The sequence below is a fragment of the Nomascus leucogenys genome, chromosome 6 (genome assembly GCF_006542625.1).
Source record: "Nomascus leucogenys isolate Asia chromosome 6, Asia_NLE_v1, whole genome shotgun sequence".
Lineage (NCBI taxonomy): Eukaryota > Metazoa > Chordata > Mammalia > Primates > Hylobatidae > Nomascus > Nomascus leucogenys.
In genome coordinates, this window is record NC_044386.1 from 119221439 (window position 1) to 119238603 (window position 17165).

A 17165-nucleotide genomic window follows, 5' to 3' on the forward strand; every position below is an offset into this window, starting at 1 on the left:
ACATCTGCTGTCATTTAAACCTGTTGGCTGGACAAGGCAGGATTAGGAGTGAAAGGATGAACTGGCCCAGGAAAGGGATCCCCCAAAGATGAAAGAGTTGGAAGGAGACATTCAGCTGGCGGCCTGGGAGAGGCCAGCTTTGATGTCCCAGGCTCTGCAGGTCAGGCAGCCCAGGAGTGGATCCCCAACCCAGGCTGGTGGCTGGGGGTATCAGGAAGAGGACGCTCTGTGTTCCCAGCTCCCTGGAACCTGCCTGTTTCCCAGCAGAGAAGCGCTGAGGGATCCCAGGGAATGCATTTATGCATCCTGTCCCATCCTGTAGAAGAGGGAAATCGGATACTCAATTTAGGAATAGCGTGCTATAGAGAAAATGCTTCCCGGCAGTGCCCCCGCCACATAGAAGCAGTGGTTCCATCACTGACGAGCTTTCAGAGAGGCATGCAAACTCCAGGCACATCGCCAGCCATCAGCCACAGAAAGCTTCCATTTATTGCCCAATATCCTCTTAAGCTGTGACTTCAAATCACTGCAGTCATGTTAAAGCAGCAAGAGAGCAGCCGAGCCGTCACCTCTGGCCATCCATCTCTTCATGGGGGGTCAACACAGGAGAGGTTTGCAGGGGAATGTCAGTCATTAAAGACATGATTTAACTGCCATTCGCAGTAGGCGTGGCACCATGAAGAGGAAGGGTGCTGGGTGGGTGTCTGCCATCTATGCAGAGAAGCTTGCCGACATACAGACATCTTCCTGCTAAATGCAGGTGTAAGAGATAGGAAAAGCCAGTGTTTTCTGCTACTCTCACACACAAAATACAACACACTTCACCTCTGGTAGCCAAAACATGTGGGTTTTTCTCCACACACCAAGCAGTTCTCCAGTGAACCGTAAGATATATATATAATAAACATACAGCTCAGGCTGAACGCGGTGGTTCACACCTGTAATCCCAGCACTTTGGGAGGCCGAGGCAGGCAGATCAGTTGAGGCTAGAAGTTCGAAACCAGCCTGGCCAGCATGGCGAAACCCTGTCTCTACTAAAAATACAAAAATTAGCCAGACATGGTGGTGCACGCCTGTAATCTCAGCTACTTGGGAGGCTGAGGCAGGAGAATCGCTTGAACCTGGGAGGCGGAGGTTGCAGTGAGCTGAGATCGTGCCACTGCACTCCCGCCTGGGTGACAGAATGAGATCCTGTCTCAAAAATAAATAAATAGCTCACTTCTGACACTACTAGATAGTGTCAGATCCTACAAATTGAGGGCTCAGCCCAAGACTGCCCCACTTTGATGCCAATCACAAGTCCCACATGGTGACCTGTGCTTCTGAATGACCAGCTATAAATCAGATTTGCCATGACCCCTCCTTGGGTCTGATTAATTGGCTAAAGCAGCTCACAGGGAAAGACTTTACTTACATGTGCCCATTTATTACAAAGGATATGGCGCACAGCCAGATAAAGAGATACGGAGGATGAGGTTTGGAAGGGTTGAGCGCTGGACCTTCCATCCCTATGGGGCTGGGCTGTGCTGCCCTCCCAGGATGTGACGTGCTCTTGTTCACCCACCCAGAAGCTCTCCAAACCCTGACCTTTTGGATTTTTATGGAGGTTTTGTTACATAGGCGTGATTGATTACATCATTGGCGATTGGTAATCAATTCAGCCTTCAGCCTCTCTCACCTCCCAGGAGGGAAGTCCGAGTCGTAGGGCTAAAAATTCCAAAGCTCTGATCAATGGTTGGTTCCCTGGCAGCCAGCCCCTGTCTAGAGGCTACCCAGGAACCCCCAGCTATCAGTTATCAAAGACATTTAGCACTTTGGTAATTCCAAGGGTTTTAGGAGCTGTGTGCCAGGACAAAGACCGAACATATATTTCTTTTTTTTTTCTTTTTCTTTTCATATATTTCTTATTATAAATCCCAGTGTCATAGCAGGAGTCTCCAGTATGTTTGGTGGCAAACCCATTTAAAACATGTACGTCACAGATTGTACACAGTAGAATCTCAGGAACTAACGAGATAATAGTAGGTGATATTTATTCACACTGCTGTGTGCCAGACACTGAAATGTTTGTGGGCATTAGCTCATGGAGTCCTCCAAGCAACTTTATGATGTAGAAACCAGTTAACAGGCAGGGAAACAGAGATGTAGAGAGGTTGGCTGGCTTGCTTGGGGTCAAACACTGGGAAGTGGCAGAAGCCATCCACGTGGGTGGTCCAGCTCAGCATCTGTGTCTCTGTCCAGCACTCGGCTGGCTGGAGTGAAGTGAGGGCAAGCACAAATGGGGTGAAAGAGGAAGGCAGGGGCTGCATCTGACAGGCCTGCTAGGGCTCCAGAGGGCATCTTATTTCAAGTTCATTGCGAAGCTGCAGAAGGTTTCAAGGTTTCAAGCAAGAGAGAGGCAAGAATGGGTTGGGGTTCAGGGCCAGCCTTGTAGCTGACAGCCCCGTCACACGTCATAAATGCCAACACTTCAAGAGGGACTTGATACTGAGACTGAGCTAGCGTGCCACCAGTGATGACCCACACAGCTCCACTTCTCTTCACGGGGTTTGGATTCGAGCTGGAGTAGGGAAAAGCTATCACTGGGTCAAGGACGGAGCCCAGCGCCTGCTGCCTGGTGATGGGCCCCAGCACTGCGGGATGGCTCTCCCAACTTTCCTTAGCTGAGAACTTTCAGTGACACAAAGAACTGTGCCTCAGCCACTTACACCTCCTCTTGGGGAAGGTGTTAGAAGGCAAGTCATAATTTAATTGGGCTTTTGGAATGGATGTGGAAATCTGCCTCTTTCTTTTCAACAGCCTTGCACGGGGCAGCTGCATTCCTGACTGCGAGCCAGGCACCTACTTTGACTCAGAGCTGGTCAGGTGTGGGGAATGCCATCACACTTGCGGAACCTGCGTGGGTGAGTTCACTGCCTGCGGAGGCCTTGGGCCTGTGTTACCCAATGGTAGGCTAGCTGCCTTGAGCCCGAGAAAGCCCTAGGACTTCGTGGGCTGCTGCATTTATTGCAGAAAATGCAAAGGCAAAACAAGGTACAAAGGCCCTACCAGGGACTGGGGGCAGGGAGCGTGGGGATTTAATGTTTAATGATTCCGGAGTCTCAACTTGAGAAATGACAATTGTTCTAAGGATAGATGCTAGCGATGGTTACATAACAGTGTGAATGTACTTAATGCTGCTGAACTGTACTTAAAAATGGCTGAGATGGTAAATTTTATGTACATTGCAGTGGCTCATGCCTGTAACCCCAGCACTTAGAGAGGCAGAAGTGGGAGGATAGCTCGAGCCCAGGAGCTCAGGACCAGCCTGGGCAGCAAGGCTGTGAGACCCCGTTTTCCACAAAAGGAAGACGTTTTGTTGGAAATTTTCTTTAAAATCCATGTTTTTAAATTTCAAACAAAATCCCAAAACAATGCAAAGGCCCACTTTGAACACGCAGCCTGACTTTCTCATTAGAAACCCAGCCAGGCAGTGGCTTATTTCAGACAGGGAAAGGGATAAGGGATGCCCAACCACTCATAAGCCATCTTGTCTCAGAGCTCAGCTCTTGCTGTGGAACGGCGCGGACTGAAACACAACACCGTGAACATTGAGAGGGCTTTGGGAGAGGCGGGAATGGATCCAGGTGGGGACGGGGATGTTTTCAAACACAGCCTTAGTTCTCTGTGTCTATCTTCATTTATTTTGAACATTTTGTTCAAAGAGGAAAAGAATTCTTTTTTTTTTTTTATTATACTTTAAGTTTTAGGGTACATGTGCACAATGTGCAGGTTTGTTACATATGTATCCATGTGCCATGTTGGTTTGCTGCACCCATTAACTCGTCATTTAGCATTAGGTATATCTCCTAATGCTGTCCCTCCCCCCTCCCCCACCCCACAACAGTCCCCGGAGTGTGATGTTCCCCTTCCTGTGTCCATGAGTTCTCATTGTTCAATTCCCACCTATGAGTGAGAACATGTGGAGTTTGGTTTTTTGTCCTTGTGATAGTTTACTGAGAATGATGGTTTCCAGTTTCATCCATGTCCCTACAAAGGACACGAACTCATCATTTTTTATGGCTGCATAGTATTCCATGGTGTATATGTGCCACATTTTCTTAATCCAGTCTATCGTTGTTGGACATTTGGGTTGGTTCCAAGTCTTTGCTATTGTGAATAGTGCCGCAATCAACATACGTGTGCATGTGTCTTTATAGCAGCATGATTTATAGTCCTTTGGGTATATACCCAGTAATGGGATGGCTGGGTCAAATGGTATTTCTAGTTCTAGATCCCTGAGGAATCGCCACACTGACTTCCACAATGGTTGAACTAGTTTACAGTCCCACCAACAGTGTAAAAGTGTTCCTATTTCTCCACATCCTCTCCAGCACCTGTTGTTTCCTGCTTTTTTAATGATGGCCATTCTAACTGGTGTGAGATGGTATCTCACTGTGGTTTTGATTTGCATTTCTCTGATGGCCAGGGATGATGAGCATTTCTTCATGTGTTTTTTGGCTGCATAAATGTCTTCTTTTGAGAAGTGTCTGTTCATGTCCTTTGCCCACTTTTTGATGGGGTTGTTTGTTTTTTTCTTGTAAATTTGTTTGAGTTCATTGTAGATTCTGGATATTAGCCCTTTGTCAGATGAGTAGGTTGCAAAAATTTTCTCCCATTCTGTAGGTTGCCTGTTCACTCTGATGGTAGTTTCTTTTGCTGTGCAGAAGCTCTTTAGTTTAATGAGATCCCATTTGTCAATTTTGGCTTTTGTTGCCATTGCTTTTGGTGTTTTAGACATGAAGTCCTTGCCCACGCCTATGTCCTGAATGGTATTGCCTAGGTTTTCTTGTAGGATTTTAATGGTTTTAGGTCTAACATTTAAGTCTTTAATCCATCTTGAATTAATTTGTGTATAAGGTGTAAGGAAGGGATCCAGTTTCAGCTTTCTACATATGGCTAGCCAGTTTTCCCAGCACCATTTATTAAATAGGGAATCCTTTCCCCATTTCTTGTTTTTGTCAGGTTTGTCAAAGATCAGATAGTTGTAGATATGTGGCATCATTGCTGAGGGCTCTGTTCTGTTCCACTGATCTATGTCTCTGTTGTGGTACCAGTACCATGCTGTTTTGGTTACTGTAGCCTTGTAGTATAGTTTAAAGTCAGGTAGCGTGATGCCTCCAGCTTTGTTCATTTGGCTTAGGATTGACTTGGCGATGCGGGCTCTTTTTTGGTTCCATATGAACTTTAAAGTAGTTTTTTCCAGTTCTTTGAAGAAAGTCATTGGTAGCTTGGTGGGGATGGCATTGAATCTATAAATTACCTGGGGCAGTATGGCCATTTTCACGACACTGATTCTTCCTACCCATGAGCATGGAATGTTCTTCCATTTGTTTGTATCCTCTTTTATTTCATTGAGCAGTGGTTTGTAGTTCTCCTTGAAGAGGTCCTTCACATCCCTTGTAAGTTGGATTCCTAGATATTTTATTCTCAAAGAGGAAAAGAATTCTATAAACAATTTTACATGTATTATAATTCCCCACAAAGATGATGGCACAGATATCTCCCAGGCACAGTTTCTATGCAGAATAGCAGAGAATTCATTCATTTTATTGGATTTTGTTTTGCAGAGCTATTTGCACAAGTAAGTTGAAGTGCGCCATCGGTCTGTAGGCTCAGATATGTTTTGGGTTAAGTTTTCTCCTCTCTCTTTCCTGTCCTTGGTACTTTGGTCCTTTCTAAGAAACTTACATCATATGAGCTTTTCCTGCAGTAATACTTTAAGAATTAAGTCTCTCCTGGCGGGCACAGTGGTTCACGCCTGTAATCCCAGCACTTCGGGAGACCAAGGCAGGTGGATCACCTGAGGTCAGGAGTTCAAGACCAGCCTGGCCAACATGACTAAACACCGTCTCTACTAAAAATACAAAAATTAGCTGGGTGTGGTGGCAGGCGCCTGTAATCCCAGCTACTGGGGAGGCTGAGACAGGAAAATCGCTTGAAACCGGGAGGTGGAGGTTGCAGTGAGCTGAGATCACACCCCTACACACTTTAGCCTGGGCAACAAAGTAAGACTCTGTCAAAAAAAAACAAAAAACAAAAAACAGAATTAAGTCTCTGCTAAGTCAAAGTTCCCATGATACTACTGTGCCTCAGAAACGCTGCAGAACGGGCACACCCCTCCCCACGTGGCTGGCCATGAGCACCCCATGCAGCTCCCTGCCGTATGTCCTGGAATAGACATGCCTGACTGCCGTATATCCTGGAATAGACAGACCTGATGAATAAGGCTGTGGCCAAGGCTGGTGTCCTCCTGTGATGGCCAAGGCTGGTGTCCTCCTGTGATTGCCAGGCTGACCTCAGACCACCCAGGGGTGATACGTGCTCCTCAGTTCCCTCCTGGGGCAGCCCTCAAGGCCACAGTCTCAGCATCTGGATGGGTTCCACCTGCTGGCAGCTCAGCAGATTTCCCTAGCAGTTTGCCCGTCGCCTTTTTGTCTGTTATTTTTATTGTTTCTTTGACTTACTTAGCCCAGATTGATTAGGGAGCATCACTGATGTTGCTTATTTAAATTTCATAGTCAGTTGAATCCATAACATTCAGGCTCTTTGATTTCAATAATTCACTTTTCTTTCTCTGAGTCCCCAGATTGCCTGATGGCAAAGAGCTTTATAGAGTCCCTTGGAATTCTCATCTCAAACCAGTGACTTCTCCACCACTTCAGCTATTAAATTCATTGGTGAGCAGGTCCACAGCTCTAGGGGGTCTCCCCTGCGCCCCATGCCCTCTGGCCTGGGGTTCTTTCTAAGCTCCTGGGAACGTGTACATCTATCCCCTGGCAGCCTCCTGGGAGAGAGACCTCATTTTCCTCCTCTGAGTCACTGGAGGCTTCTTGCTCCACGTCAGGTGTGGACCTCATTGGAGGCAGCTGTTCTCAGCTGCCCACTTCCTGTGCCCTGGAGACCCAGGGCCACCGGGCATTCCCCTCCCTGTTCCCATTCAGTGACCACTGCTGCCCACCACCGACCCAGGGGCCTGGGCACAGTCATGGGGAGGGTCGGAGTCAGGCATGAGTGCTTGGGGTGGGGCATGGTGGAATCTGTCCCCACCCTTGGCTCACAGTGCTTCAGTGCACTTGGCAGGCAGCTTGATCGAGATGAGCCTCTCATCCTCCTGAGTCCAGGTGCCCCGTGTGTCCTGGCATGGAGGTTGTAATCCTTCGGGGCTGCTGGCACAGCTGGGTTGATGCAGCGGCCCCGTGGGACGAGACTTACCCACCTGGGGAGTGGCATGTGGATTAGAAGCTGACAGCCCGCAGGGCAAACACATACCAAGTTGCAGGGCAGTGCCCCAAGCACCTGTGATGGTCAGTCCTCATGCGTGAGCACCCTGTGCCTGAGACGGCACTACTTGAAACAGCAAATGAGAGACAACAGACCAAGAGAGATTCAAAAGAAAGGAAAATGCTTTCTGTTTTAATCCCTGTCGTGGCACATTTTTCCAACGTTTTGAATAAAGGCTCCGTGTTTTCACTCTATACTGGGCCCTGCAAATGACATAGCAGGTCCCGTATAAGCATAGCCCATTCTGCTCTTATGGCTATGATTGTGGGCGCTTTTAAAGTGTTCAAAGTATATAGACTTGCGACTTAATGGAATCTTTAAAAGACTTTCACTGAGTTATGAAATTCATATTTTTTAGTAGTTGAGAAAATAGGTCGCTTAGAAAATCAACCCACTTTAACAGCTTTTTCATTGTGGTAAAATACACATCACATAAAATTTACCATCTTGACTATTTTTAGGGATACAGTTCAGTGGCATTAAGTGAATTTACATTTGTGTGCCACCGTCGCCACCATCTCCAAATAAATGTGTTTTAACAACTTTGAAGCTTAATGCATTGAGCATTAAACTAAGTACAAACAAGAACAAGCTTTCTTTCCCACTTCGGAGGCTCCGCAGGTGTTAAGGACCCTGGTGCTGGAGGAAGGATAGTGGGGATGACGGGTTCAGCAGGTGAGGCATGAGAGGTACAACAGCAGGCCCTGAACAGCTCCCAAACCCCACTCAGAGTGGCACCCCGCCTTGTGCACGAGACCCACCCACCGGATGCTCCCAGAGATCGGCGATGGGGAGGGCGGCGTTGGCCAAAGCAAAGAGCAGCCTCTGCTCCAGAGCGGCATAAACCAGACAGAGTCCCGACCTGGGGGGCAGCTCTCCCACCGCTCTCAGGAGGACAGGGAGACACCCGCCGTGAAGACGGTGGTCTTCAAGAGGCCCCTTGAGGGCCCTACATCTGCCTCCTGCTCAGAACCCTGTGGCCTTCTCGGCTTCACTCTTCCTGACTCTCAAAGGAGGAGCTTCTCCTGCATGAGCTCGGAATTCCCTCCCAGGCTTGCAGCTGTGGTTCTGAGGTGTGGAGCCAGCCCCAGAGCCCAGGGCCTTGTGCTTGAGCCCTCCAGGCTCCAGAACCTCTGCAAACAGGTTTTCCCTTGACGCAGCGAGAGGCCCCATCTGAGTCCAGAGCAGACTGCAAGGTCTCAATCTAAGACCACAATCAAACTGAAGCAGCTGGGGGAGGTTCACCTGGGCACCGTGATTATCACAGAGTCCTGAGATCATTCCTCCCTGCCTGTAACCCTCTCTGCTGTCAGTCAGTGGCCACCTCACTGCCTCTCTCTGACGTCCCATCAGATGCTCCCTGGAGACACCTGGCCCAGAGGAGGTGCTATCTAGTCATCTTGTCCAACGTCTGACCCAGGTCGACAGGTCCTCCCCGGACCCTGAGCCAACCTGAAGGTTTTCCTCATGACTCGTGGCCCTTTGCTCAGAACTGTTGTCTCTTTGAGTCTCTCCTCCCTGCCCTATAAGCCCTTAGTGTGAGGCCTTTTTTTCTCTCTTGTTGAAAACGCCCTGGCTGTACACACCAAACACCTGTCGACACCATTCCCAAAGATCTCTTCTTTCATCTTCCCACGTCATCTTCCACAGTGTCTGTGCAATGGAAGAGCCACAAATGCAGGCCACAGACGCAGTTTGAAGTTGCCTAGTAACCGTATCTTCAACAGTCAAATGAAACAGGCAAAAATAATTTTAGTAACATATCCTATTCAACCTAATGTATCTAAAATATTGCCATTTCAACATGTATCCATATAAAACATAAATGAGCTATTTTATATTTTTTTATATGAAGACTTTGGCACTGGATTTCCAAGTATTCAGGAAGCAGAAGTGGGCCTAGGCCTGTTGGAGACAGGGCCCATCATCGTGGCACGGCCAGTGGGCAGGTGTGCTCCCTCTGAGATCATCTCATGCCTTGACGTCCCTGTCTGTGAAATGGGGATGGCGATGCCCACCTCCTGGGAGTGGGTGAGGACGGCCCAGCTCACAGAACCTGGGAAATGGCAGCCATGGTGATGGCCTGGGGGCTCCTAAATGGTACCCCCAATCTCACAAGGCCCTGAAGCAGGCCTGGGCATGGTCTTCTCCCAGCCATCCCTGATACCTGCTTCTTCTCCTGTGTCTCTCAGGGCCAGGCAGAGAAGAGTGCATTCACTGTGCGAAAAACTTCCACTTCCAAGACTGGAAGTGTGTGCCAGCCTGTGGAGAGGGGTTCTACCCAGAGGAGATGCCGGGCTTGCCCCACAAAGTGTGTCGAAGGTACGGTCTTCCTGGCGGGGAACGGCAGGCAGCTGTGTCCAGCAGAGGAGTGGCTGGAGGGCAGAGTCTGGCAGCATCTTCCCCAGGGGCCGGGGGAGGGCATGTTGCATCACCCGACTGTGGACAGGAGCCCATTTACAGAGCTGGTTAGGGGCCTTTGTCCCTTTGTTCACTGAATTCATATTTGTTGGGTCCCTGCTGTGGGCCAGACACTGTGCAGCAACGGGATAGGATGGGAAGCAGAATAGCAAGGTGCTCACACCCCGGTGGTGGACTACGCGGGATGCCCCTGCCCGTGTCACGATCAGCATGCATCTTTTGCACTGTCGATAATCAGAGAAACCATGTTTTGGGTTAAAAAAAATTTTTTTTTGGAGACACAGTCTCACTCTGTCGCCCAGGCTGGAGTGCAATGGTGTGACCTCAGCTCACTGCAACCTCTGCCTCCAGAGTTCAAGCAATTCTCATGCCTCAGCCTCCCGAGTAGCTGGGACTACAGGCATGCACCACAATGCCCAGCTAATTTTTGTTTTTGTTTTCGTTTTTTTTTTTTGAGATGGAGTCTCGCTCTGTCACCCAGGCTGGAGTGCAGTGGCGCAATCTCGGCTCGCTGCAAGCTCCGCCTCCTGCAAGCTCACGCCATTCTCCTGCCTCCGCCTCCCAAGTAGCTGGGACTACAGGCACCCACCACCATTCCCCACTAATTTTTTGTATTTTTAATAGAGACGGGGTTTCACCATGTTGGCCAGGCTGGTCTTGAACTCCTGGCCTCAAGTGATCCACCCACCTCAGCCTCCCAAAGTGCTGGGATTACGGGTGTGAGCCACCACACCTGGCCTAAAATATTTTTTTTAGTTAGATACTTTAGAGAAATTAAAAAATCCTGACAATTTCCTCATTCTAAAGCCGTTTTCTGCATAATCCATGCACATCTATTTTACCCTTCCTATCCTCCTTTTGTGCTTCCTCCCATGTGTCCATCCACAGAGTCACCATTCTTATTTGATGGCCCTGGCCCCTTCTGTTGTTGGACATGAGCTGTTAAAGGAGAAGCTGTTTGCTCTGGTCTCCTCTTTTCTGGCTGAATATTGCCCTATGTTGGGAGATCATGAACTCAGGACCCAGAACCGGGCAGGGCAACCTGTCTTATTCAGGGTGGGAGCAACATGGAGGAGTTTGAAGGGACCTGTGAGGGTGTGATGATGGGGGTGAGCTGTGAGGGTGTGATGATGGGGTGGGCTGTGAGGGTGTGGTGATGGGGTGGGCTGTGAGGATGTGGTGATGGGGTGGGATGTGAGGGTGTGATGATGGGTGGGCTGTGAGGGTGTGATGATGGGGTGGGCTGTGAGAGTGTGATGATGGGGTGACCTGTGAGGCTGTGATGATGGGGTGAGCTGTGAGGGTATGGTGATGGGGTGAGCCGTGAGGGTGTGATGATGGGGGTGAGCCGTGAGGGTGTGATGATGGGGTGAGCTGTGAGGGTGTGATGATGGGGGTGGGCTGTGAGGGTGTGATGATGGGGGTGAGCCGTGAGGGTATGGTGATAGGGTGGGCTGTGAGGGTGTGATGATGAGATGATGGGGTGACCTGTGAGGGTGTGATGATGGGGATGGGCTGTGTGGGTGTGATGATGGGGTGAGCTGTGAGGGTGTGATGATGGGGTGACCTGTGAAGGTGTGATGATGGGGTGAACTGTGAGGGTGTTATGATGGGGTGAGCTGTGAGGGTGTGATGATGGGGTGACCTGTGAGGGTGTAATGATGGGGTGACCTGTGAGGGTGTGATGATGGGATGATGGGGTGGGATGTGGGGGTGTGGTGATGGGGTGAGCTGTGAGGGTGTGATGATGGGGTGACCTGTGAGGGTGTGATGATGGGATGATGGGGTAGGATGTGAGGGTGTGGTGATGGGGTGAGCTGTGAGGGTGTGGTGATGGGGTGAGCTCTGAGGGTGTGATGATGGGGTGAGCTGTGAGGGTGTTATGATGGGGTGAGCTGTGAGGGTGTGATGATGGGGTGACCTGTGAGGGTGTGATGATGGGGTGAGCTGTGAGGGTGTGATGATGGGGTGAGCTGTGAGGGTGTGATGATGGGGTGAGCTGTGAGGGTGTGATGATGGGGTGAGCTGTGAGGGTGTGATGATGGGGTGAGCTGTGAGGGTGTGATGATGGGGTGACCTGTGAGGGTGTGATGATGGGGTGAGTTGTGAGGGTGTGGTGATGGGGTGAGCTGTGAGGGTGTGATCATGGGGTGAGCTGTGAGGGTGTGATGATGGGGTGACCTGTGAGGGTGTGATGATGGGGTGAGCTGTGAAGGTGTGAGGATGGGGGTGAGCTGTGAGGGTGTGATGATGGGGTGGGCTGTGAGGGTGTGGTGATGGGGTGACCTGTGACAGTGTGATGATCGGGGTGAGCTGTGAGGGTGTGATGATGGGGGTGAGCTGTGAGGGTGTGGTGATGGGGTGAGCTGTGAGGGTGTGATGATGGGGTGAGCTGTGAGGGTATGGTGATGGGGTGAGCTGTGAAGGTGTGATGATGGGGGTGAGCTGTGAGGGTGTGGTGATGGGGTGAGCTGTAAGGGTGTGATGATGGGGTGAGCTGTGAGGGTGTGGTGATCTGGGTGAGCTGTGAAGGTGTGATGATGGGGGTGGGCTGTGAGGGAAGTGCCAGGTGTTAGCCTGCTTTCACAGTGCTAAAAAGAAATACCTGAGGTTGGGTAATTTATAAAGAAAAGAGGTTGAATTGCCTCACAGTTCTGTAGGCTTAATAGGAAACGTGGCTCCAGCTTCTGCCTAGCTTCTGGGGAAGGCTCGGGGAGCTTTTACTCCTGACGGAAGGTGAAGCAAGAGCAGCACATCACATAGCAATAGCAGGGGCAAGAGAGGGAAGGAGGCCTGGCACGGTGGCCCACACCTGTAATCCCAGCACTTTGGGAGGCCAAGGTGGGCAGATCACCTGAGGCCAGGAGTTCAAGACCAGCCTGGCCAACATGGCAAAACCCCTTCTCTACTAAAAAAAAAAAAAAATGCAAAAATTACTTGGATGTGGTGGTGTGTGCCTGTAATCCCAGTCTTACAGGAGGCTGAGGCAGGAGAATCGCTTGAACCAAGGAAGCGGAGGTTGCAATGAGCCAAGATCACGCCACTGCACTCCAGCGTGAGCGACAGAGCGAGACTCCATCTCAAAAGAAAAAAAAAAAAAGGAAGGAGTTGCCACACACCTTTAAACAAGCAGCTCTCACATGAACTCACTCATCACCAAGGGGATGGTGCAAAGCCATTTATGAGGGATCCACCCCATAATGCAAACACCTCCCACCAGGCCCCACCTCCAACACTTGGGATCACATCTCAACATGACATTTGGAGGGGACAAATGTTCAAACCATATCGGGGGGCTTCCGTCTGAAAGACTTAAAATGAGGGAGCCCTCAAAGGCTTGTGTCAGAGCAGGGGAGGGGTGCCCATGCCTGGCTCCCAGCTGGGTACCTGTTACCACTGGCAGATTCACCGCACAATGGGGTCTGCCTCCCAGGCTGTGTGTAAGAACCACTGTGGGTTGTAACCTGTTCCCCTAGAAACAAAGCCCTACAGTGAGCCCACAAGGGACCACCGAGTCCTTGCACTTGTGTGACCCACAACAGAGGGACCTGGTGGCGGTTACGTATCTCTGCTAGCATCAGCCCCTTCTACTGAGTTGCTGTGAAATAGGAAACTTGCCACCCGCTTGCGAGGTGCAGCCTTGCTGAGTCCTGCATAGGGTCCTGGGCACAGTTGTCTGAAGTTAAACCCTTCATGTTAACCAGTCAGCTGCTTCTCAGATAATTAAATGTAGCAATCCAGGGAGAACTTGGAATTAAACAGTGATAATCACTTTCATTTGTCAAATGCCCTGGATTTCAGGGCATGCTGATCATGCCCAGAGCTGTGCAACTGGACCCTTGCAGGCGGCCAGAGCACTGGCATACCCTGTCCCCCAGGAGGCAGCAGGCAGGCAGCCCCGCCGCAAACCTCTCTTTGGGCAGTAGAGGACAGGAGTTTCCTGGGTACTTGTTCCCACATGAGGGGAAGCTTTCGGCCCTGCAGAGGCTGACAGTGCTGGGGCTGACACACCGGGTCTTGGAGAAGCACCCGCAGGAAGAGCATCAGTGTGGACGCCTCCCAAAGGAAGCAAGGCCTTGGTCCGATCGGTTCTGCGGGGTCTCTCCCCACTTGGACAGCCTGAGCTGGTAGAGAACCACAGGCATCCTCCAGGCCCCAGAATGCTGGTGGACACCGTGGCCGTCCGCTGCTGCTGTGCCAGGCAGCTCCGAGGGAGCATGTGGCCACACAGGGGCTGCATTGGAACATGCAGGCCAGGACGCAGGCCTGCTGGGTTGGCAACCGCAGGTGGAAGCTGAGGCCCGAAGCTGAGAACAATGCATGATAAGTTCCTTAAGAGAGGGGCTGGACACCCTCAAGACCTAGTGAGAGGACCCAGCAAGAGCCAGCCTGGACAACTTGGAAGAAAAAGAGGCCTCTGTGGACTGCTTGCCAGCGTGGGAGACAAACTTCTCATGCCCTGGCCCTTCCTCCACTTGCCCCCAGGCTCAGCGGGGGCAGAGACTCTCAGGGGCACAGCCTGAAGGGGCACGCCTTCTGCCAATGCGCATTCTGCATCCAGGCTGGAGCATGAAAGCGTCAGTCTTCTGCAGCCTGCTCCTCAACAGGCAGGAGGCTGAGGGGAGTGGCCTCTGCAAGGAGCAGGGAGAGAGGGCTGCATTCGGCATCCCTGTCCTTCCAGAATGTGGCAGGGCAAAGTGGCCATGGTGTTTGGGGGTAAAGTAGGTACCATAGATGGTTGCAGAAACAGAAGCATCTTAAAAGCCACCCTGCCCAAAGCTGGTGCTGCCCACGAGGACCCGCTGCTGGGCACGGTGATCCTGACGGAGAGCAAGAGCTACGCAGGGTCCCCCAGGGAGAGCCGTCTGCACTGGCCTAACAGGGACGGGGGTGTCACCTGTCTCCCTGAGCAGCATGGTGATAGATTCTTTCCCCAGACCTCCAGAGGGGAGCCCAGCCTGGCCACCACCTTTCCCTGAACCTCGTGAGACCCTCCGTGGAGAGCCCAGCTGTGCCTGCCTGGACTTCTGCCTGCATAACGGGGAGCCACTGAGTGGGTGTTATTTTAAGCTGCCAAGTGTGTGGCAACCCGGTATAGAGCAATGGAAAACCGAGGCCCCTGCCGTCCTACTGAGCTCGATGAGGTTGTATTTGAAGAAGGAAGCAAGCCGCAACCTCCTGGCTGTCCACTGCAGCCCACTCCTCACCACAGTTCTTCATAGATGAAGCAACCCTCGGCCATGGCCTGGGGGCACTAGGCCCCTGGGTCCTGCAGACCACTGACATCTCTTTAAATGACTCAGCTCAGCCCTGGTTCTCCTCTCACCAGTGGCATTGTCTGTAAGAGAAACCAAAGGGTGAAGTCATAACCTGTCCTGGGGCATCAGGGTTTGGTGGCTGGGCCACCAGAATGTGCAAGGGCAGGTGTGGGGAGGGGGCAGCATGATGGGGGCAGACCCGTGGGGCTTCCCACAAGTGCACAACCCCCTCTGGCAAGTCGTCTAACCCTGTCCTCTCCTCTGGGGTGGTCTGGATGGGAACATTAGAAAGGCTCCTGGATGTGAGTTTGCCTGTGGGGTTTACACATTTACAATTACAGACCGAGGGCTTGAGCTCCAGGCTCAGCATCCTGACACACTAGGAATAAAACCCACCTCCCACCCAGGCTGAAGCGACACTGCACCTGGGGCTCCAGAGCAGCGGAGTCAGTGGTGAGACCAGACCCCATCAGAGGGCTGCTCTGTCTGGGCATGGAAGGCTTCACACAGCAGGGAGGGGTCATCTAGATAAAGCAAAGAACTGCCCCCCGGGGAGGGCCAGGCATGAGCACAACAAAGCTCCAAGCCCTGCCTATGGGGCCTGTTCCACCCTTAGCTGGCAACAACGGGGAGGTGGGCAGCTGCTGCAAGCACTGTGGAGACTGAGTCACTGGGCCCTGGACTCGGGACAGGCAGCAGCATAGCCGGGGTGCACTCACGGCCCCAGGATGGGAAACGTGCTCCTTCAAGCACTCGGCCCACATCAGCAAGTGCTTTCTGTAAAGGGCACAACGGCCAACACTGCCTCTGTCACAGCTACTCAGCTCAGCCACTGCTACAGAAAAGATTGTCAATGAATGAGTGTGACTGTGGTCCAGGATAAATGCTGGACGTGGCCCTTGGGCTGTAGTGCACCAACCCTCCCCTGAGGCCACGTTTACCCTGCGTTAGAAATAGCCCTGGCCGGGGTCCATCTCTGCGCAGGCTGGGCCAGGACTGTCCGAGAGGGGCAGGAATTGTGGGGCATCTCTCCCACTCCCCAGGGGTAAGCAGGCATGGCCACATATAGGTGACAGCAGCCTTCTGGTCAGCTCGAGTCAGGTGTGTCACATCCCTGGGTGCAGTCTGGCCTGGACGCCAAGCCTACAGCCATCGCAGCCCGGCAGCCGCTGGAGAGAGAAGACTGACACAGCTCTGGGAGCCGTGTGTGTGGGGGCTGGGTGCCAGGGTCCAGGAGGGTGTCCAGGTGAGCTGCGGGAAGCCTTGGAGGCCTGGGCCTGGCCCCTGATCCTGCGCTTGCTCCTGCCAACTGGCCATGGCTGTCTCTGCCCTCCCAGGGCAATAGTGAGGTCAGACAGGAGGAAAGACGCAGACACTTAGCCCCTGTGTCAGAGAATGGTGGCGGACACAGCCTCTCTACAGAGCACCGAGGCTGAGGGGGTGGGAAGGAGGTGCAGGGAGGTGAGGGTGCTGGGAAGGGAGCGCAGAGTGGTGGGGCCTCTTCCCCAGACTTCAGCAGAAATGGTGTCTTCCCACAGGTGTGACGAGAACTGCTTGAGCTGTGCAGGTTCCAGCAGGAACTGCAGCAGGTGTAAGACGGGCTTCACACAGCTGGGGACCTCCTGCATCACCAACCACACGTGCAGCAACGGTGAGCAGCAGCGGGTTACCCTGGGGCTGCCTGTGGAGGAGCTCAGCCGGCCAGCTTGTGCTCAGAAGAGAAGAGCAAAGCCACACAGGCATGGCGGCTCCACAGACAGGCGTTCGTGTCCCTGATCCGACTGTCTGGGATTCCTCTAGCTGATATGGAAGACAGCTGCCCTACCTCCCCCCTTCCCTCTAGGCTTCTCACACATTGATCAGAGAGGCATCCCAGCCACTGCTGATCTGTTTATTGAGTGACTCCTAAAAATGATTTTGTCCTTCTACTGGTCCCACTGCCATGCCACAGGCCCCCAGTGGCCCGGATATGATGACATCCCATCAAAGATGGGGGGGTCAAAGCCAGGAAGCCTGGAGGGTCTCTGCCCCAGGACGAGGGGGACAGAGTCCAGAGTAGAGCACACGCTCTGCAGCAGCAATCCCAGCTCCACAGGGATCCAGCGTGGACCCGCATCCGTGCTGCAGGAGAGCCCTGGCTGTGCAGTGGGATGGGGGACAGGG

The 17165-nt window shown here is 52.0% G+C and overlaps 1 protein-coding gene across 2 annotated transcripts in view; it reads left to right on the plus strand.

Moving 5' to 3' along the window:
* PCSK6 (proprotein convertase subtilisin/kexin type 6) overlaps positions 1–17165 on the plus strand; it is a 189225-nt gene that overhangs the window by 168978 nt on the left and 3082 nt on the right. For both annotated transcript variants that reach the window (XM_030815089.1, XM_030815088.1), the window contains 3 exons: positions 2800–2903; positions 9516–9645; positions 16541–16653. In XM_030815089.1, the coding sequence (XP_030670949.1) occupies positions 2800–2903; positions 9516–9645; positions 16541–16653 (347 nt within the window). The remainder of the gene's footprint in view (positions 1–2799; positions 2904–9515; positions 9646–16540; positions 16654–17165) is intronic.